This window comes from Cynoglossus semilaevis, chromosome 7 (assembly GCF_000523025.1).
Source record: "Cynoglossus semilaevis isolate Cse_v1.0 chromosome 7, Cse_v1.0, whole genome shotgun sequence".
NCBI lineage: Eukaryota > Metazoa > Chordata > Actinopteri > Pleuronectiformes > Cynoglossidae > Cynoglossus > Cynoglossus semilaevis.
Window position 1 is genome coordinate 1,903,524 of NC_024313.1, and position 5,339 is coordinate 1,908,862.

General features: G+C 40.0%; 1 protein-coding gene across 1 annotated transcript in view; it reads right to left on the bottom strand.

The window, feature by feature from the left end:
• The window catches only part of LOC103380695 (gamma-aminobutyric acid receptor subunit rho-2), a 26,737-nt gene that overhangs the window by 7,117 nt on the left and 14,281 nt on the right, over positions 1 to 5,339 (bottom strand). The window contains exons 4-5 of the mRNA XM_025057043.1: positions 2,540 to 2,616; positions 2,348 to 2,430 (exon numbers count right to left, since the gene is read on the bottom strand). Coding sequence (XP_024912811.1) covers positions 2,348 to 2,430; positions 2,540 to 2,616 — 160 coding nt within the window. The remainder of the gene's footprint in view (positions 1 to 2,347; positions 2,431 to 2,539; positions 2,617 to 5,339) is intronic.

Genomic DNA, 5,339 nt, shown 5'->3' on the forward strand with positions numbered 1-5,339 from the left:
AAGTGCAGAGGGACATGAGATGGTTGTTGTGACAGAGGAGCAGTGGGATGACGACACTGAGGCAGATGATCTGCTGCGATGAATCCTGAAGGAAGAAGTTCAGAAAGAGAGACGGTCACTAAACATGGAAACTAGTCTGACAGTCCCGGTCGTTTTTTTTTTTTTACGTATTCCTCTAAAAACTAAATCCAATGATAATTAACATTAACAGTGATTCATTTGCACCAAACACTGAGCTGAATATTTTGAATTAATGAATCACGTCCCTGCAGTACAGGCTGCATATTAAGCTTATCTCCTTTTCACATTCCTACGTACGTTGTGACTCTCTAGACCTTTAAGGAAATTAAAATACACACGTCTTCGTCCCAAAGTGTCAAATGTCACCAGTTAACCCTGCATAATTGGTGGCCCTGGAGGGGGCATTAAGAAGTATTTACCTCATTTACCAAAGTATGTTGTGTATCAGGCCGTATTCCACAGATATTTACACATATTCAGCAGTCGTCTCTGTTGGTTTTGTATGCACAGCCGATTGCCATGTTTCCTACCGCAGTTATAAACATATACTGTAGACCAGGGGTCACCAATGTGGTACCCGGGGACACCTGGTAGCCCCCCTGGACTACCTAGGGTGCCTAAAGGGTATGTTCTAAATATATATAGAATTGGGGTCACCAATGTGGTACCCGGGGACACAATATATATCGAATTGATTTTTTTTTTTCAAAATAAAAGTAACGACGATGCAATAATTGAAAGCAATATTAATTTTCAGTAATTAACAATGAATTAAGGGAATCTTGCATAAATGTCATCTCAATCAATTACCATGTCAGTGTTGGAAAAAAAAAAAAGTGCCCGGGAGAGTGGGAGATAATTAACCATCGACTTAAATGCAGACAGATTTACTGTTAGAATATAAAAAGCTATTGCTATTTAACAACAAAATCTAGCCGTAATTGAAAAGCCTCATTTATGATGATTGAATTTACCGCCTTTCAAGCGAAGCTGTCAACCGCTAATATATACGTGTCATAATGTGGATGCGGACAGCACATTCAAACAGCAACGCGAAAGCCCTCCAACAAAGAACCCATTTCTAATGTTGAAATGAAAGGCATTGACATTCAGCAGGGACATCGCCAGAAAAGTAGTGATTAAGTTGACCCAAGAACGGTGCACCACTAAGATGATTAAGTGGGAATTAATGAGTCTGAACAAGTAATTTGGAAGTTTGGCAACGGAGATCTAAAATCGCTTAGAGTATTTTCCGGAAATAGAAGTCGCACTTTTTTTTCAACCTTTGGCTGGGGTTGCAACTTATATATTAAATTATATATAATTTCGCGTTTGTTATTTTCACACTGACAGCCACTAGAAGGCACTCTAGGTTTTTGTACCAGTTTCTGCAGCTCTTGTACTACCGATGATTTACATGTGCGTTATTTCCACACTGACAGCCACTAGAGGGCACTCTCGGCTTGTTTACCAGTATCTGCTACTCCTGTACCACTGAAAATGTACATGTTTGTTATTTTCACACTGACCGCCGCTAGAGGGCACTCTAGGTTTTTGTACCAGTTTCTGCAGCTCTTGTACTACCGATGATTTACATGTGCGTTATTTTCACACTGACAGCCACTAGAAGGCACTCTAGGTTTTTGTACCAGTTTCTGCAGCTCTTGTACTACCGATGATTTACATGTGCTTTATTTTCACACGGCCAGCCACTAGAGGGCACTCTATACTTGTGTACCAGTATCTACTACTTTGTACCACTAAAAAATTTACATGTGCGTTATTTTCACACTGATAGCCGCTAGAGGGCATTGGTGTGGCTTATACTTCAGGCACTCTATACTTGTGTACCAGTATCTACTACTTTGTACCACTAAAAAATTTACATGTGCGTTATTTTCACACTGACAGCCGCTAGAGGGCATTGTTGTGGCTTATACTTCGGAGCGACTTATACTCTGGAAAATACGGTAGTTATTGGAAACTTTAAAGTACAAAGAAGTAACCTTTCAGGATTACATGGCAGGGACTATGTCAAATAAAAACGTATCACATATAACGTTCCAATCAATGGTGTTCTCTGCAGTCGTGATAAATGGAGCAAAAACGGTAAACACAGTATTTATAATACTCGGGTGATACCCACTAGTACACAGTAAAATAGTCCAAGGAAAATTCCTGTTGTTATATACCAACACCCCACTGAGGAAGCGCAATGTCTGTGTTGTCAGTGCGATGTCGCTTAAGGCAGCACCCTCCCAAAACGCTCGGGGCCATTTTCATAATTGGTAGTTAACTGTAATGGTCTTTGCATGCGCGTACTTACAGCTCTCCAGCTCCAAGGTGCACGTCTGCGAGTCCAACGGGAAACGGCTGAAATCCATGTTGCACGCTGCGGTGACTGTAACCCTGCAGCGGTGAAACAGAATTTCAACATCACATGCTACGCCGGGACCTGCCACGTCCCATTTAGTTCATCGGAGACAATGAAGCCTTCGGGGAATTTCCCTGTCCTCACCTGAGGCTGTACAGGACATGACCGTCGCGGCCTTCGGCCCTGACAGTGCTGTTACAATTACAGTGCCGGTGGGACGCCTGGGGGGTGGGGGGTTGGGGGGGGGAAGAATGACAGTAGCCATGTCTGGATTAACTCGCAAGTTCTCTCCTCATTTGCTACGGTTTATTACATTCCCGGGGGATTAAAGTGTTGCTGTGGTCAGTAGCAGTTGGATTATGCCGAGCGTTTATGACGAACACTCGTGGTCGACAGAAATGATGAACATATGTCGGCTAAGCACAGTCGACGGCTTCTGTTGGTCTAGGATTGCTGCTGTTTTCACGCCTCCGTCCCCCTCACCCCCCCGTGATGCTACATAGGCATGTGTGCATGCATGTGTGTTTGTGTGCGTGAGTGCTACACACTGTCACAGGAGATCATCCTCTCCGCATGACGTTACATAAGACCAGATCAGTTTGGAATAATAGCGACACATTGTACTTCATTCACCATCTAAGTACCAGTCACGTTACATAAGAGGAGTTCAGTGCATTCTCAAAGTCTCCCAGATAGATAACAGTTCTATGAAGTAAACGGGTCAGAAAAAAAAGCAACGCAAGCAGTAACTTGTACTATATATACACATCAGGATCGCCAGGATAATGTAGTAATAGCGTAGTACCGATTCTTGGTGGGTCAACCAGAGCTGTCAAAATAACTTGTTAAATATATATATATATATATATATGTATATATATATACATATATATATATATTACAGTGAGTACACGTGTTGTTACTTCCAATCACTCTGGGATGAATATTTTTGTTTGAGCTTAAAATACCATCTCAGTCGCCCAGCATGCATTTTGAGGAGCTTCAATTTCCAGTCTGACGCCGGAATTAATCACGATTAATCAACGGCAGGGATGTCCGATAATATCGGTCGACCGATATTATTGACACGATATTAGCATATAACGTAATACCTGTAAGAATCGTCATCAGTTTTTCCTCCGATAATGAGAACACAATAATGCAATGCCTGTGTTTCGTCAAATGATACGTGCCCTAAAAATAGTTTTGGGGATAAACGATTGTAAATTAAAGCAAAGGTCACTAGATGGCAGCATTGCATCTCATTTAATTAATATCATACTCATACAGTGGTTTGAACAGATAAATAAATAAATATTACCAGGCCTTTATTGGTATCGGTTGATATCGGAATCGGAAATAAAGTGTTTGGGCAATATCGACATATCGGATATCGGCAAAAAGTTCATATCGGACATCCCTAATCAACAGCTACCTTGTGATTAAACTTTCTTTTTTTTCTAAATTGTTTCACACACCTAGAAACAACCGAAATGTGCGGGAATCTGGTAATAATCTGGTAAAAAGATCCAAGTATGGCTAAGTATTTTTGATGTGGTGGTTCAACTGTTATAGTGGTTTACTTAAATATCCTTTTAACTCCAGTCTCCTTTTATGTTTCAATGATTTATAAGGACAGTAGAGTTTATTTCATATTGGAAATGTTTTCGTCTAGAGATTTTGACCAAGGTATTGAGTCGAGGTATTAGAGACTAGAAAGCGTTGGGACATTTGACAAGGTATTTTTGCCACTGATTTAAAATGACATTTTTTCACATGGTTTTCCTCCGAATAAACTTTCTGCATCCAGGGGCTCCGACAATTCAAAATGGGATTGAAAGCAACCGTCAACTGGCATATGTTCTTTTTTTTGCTCTCCCTGTCCATCTGTTTCAAACCTAATAAAGACGCCGTCAAGAGCCTATATTTAAAATGACATCTTTGAATGTCCTTCCAAACGGCGGCAGAAACAACATCAGGGTGACAATTTTGTTTCCGATTTTTGATGGATGCGCAGAGCTGTGGATTTAATCGCAGCGTTCAACATTAATTTAAGATGACCAAAAATTATCATCACGTAATAGAAAATGGCTGTTTTGCCCGAAAGGAGTGTAACAGGACATTATGGACGTATATGGACGTTAAAATGCCGATAGCCTAAGTACATCCCAGGCATGAATAAGACTTTGTCTTTTTAAACTGTGTTCTGCCTATGGATGTTAGTAATAAAATGTAGCTCAGTCGCCATAGTCTTAATCGCTGTGGACTTCATGTCAACGTGTCAAGCTAATTGAATAATGTTCCTGCAACACCTTCCGCAGTTTGTTTGGCTGACTGGAGCTTCCTTCTTGTGATAAAGTATTTCCTTAAAATCAATTCTCAAACCGGCAAATTTACTTTATTTTATGTGACAGACGATTCCCCGCGCAAATAACTACTTAATTAGTTTCGTCAAACATATGGCAGTGACGCAAAAATATATATACATATATATATAACTATACTGTATATGTGAGGGTATATAAATATATATAGACATATATAAATATATAGACATATATAAATATATATGTGAGTGTATATAAATATACAATCACATATATATAAATATATGTGTGTATATATTAATATATATATATTTATAAATATATATATGCATATATATACATATATCCATACAAAAACTGGTTCAAAATGACAAAATATATATTTATCCTGCGACTTTAAAGCATTTTGCACTCACCTGTGTTTGTCGTCAGTCTCACTGGTGTCACCTGGTGCCCTGGGTATATATACACCTCTCTCCCTCACTCAGTCTTGGTGAGATCACGTGTGTGTGTGTGTTGTTTTTGGCTGTGTGTTGTTCATGCCCATGCCTTGCTCCCCATGCTTAGCTGCCCATGCTTAGCCCCCCATGTTTATCTCCCCACGCTTTGCTTCTCCT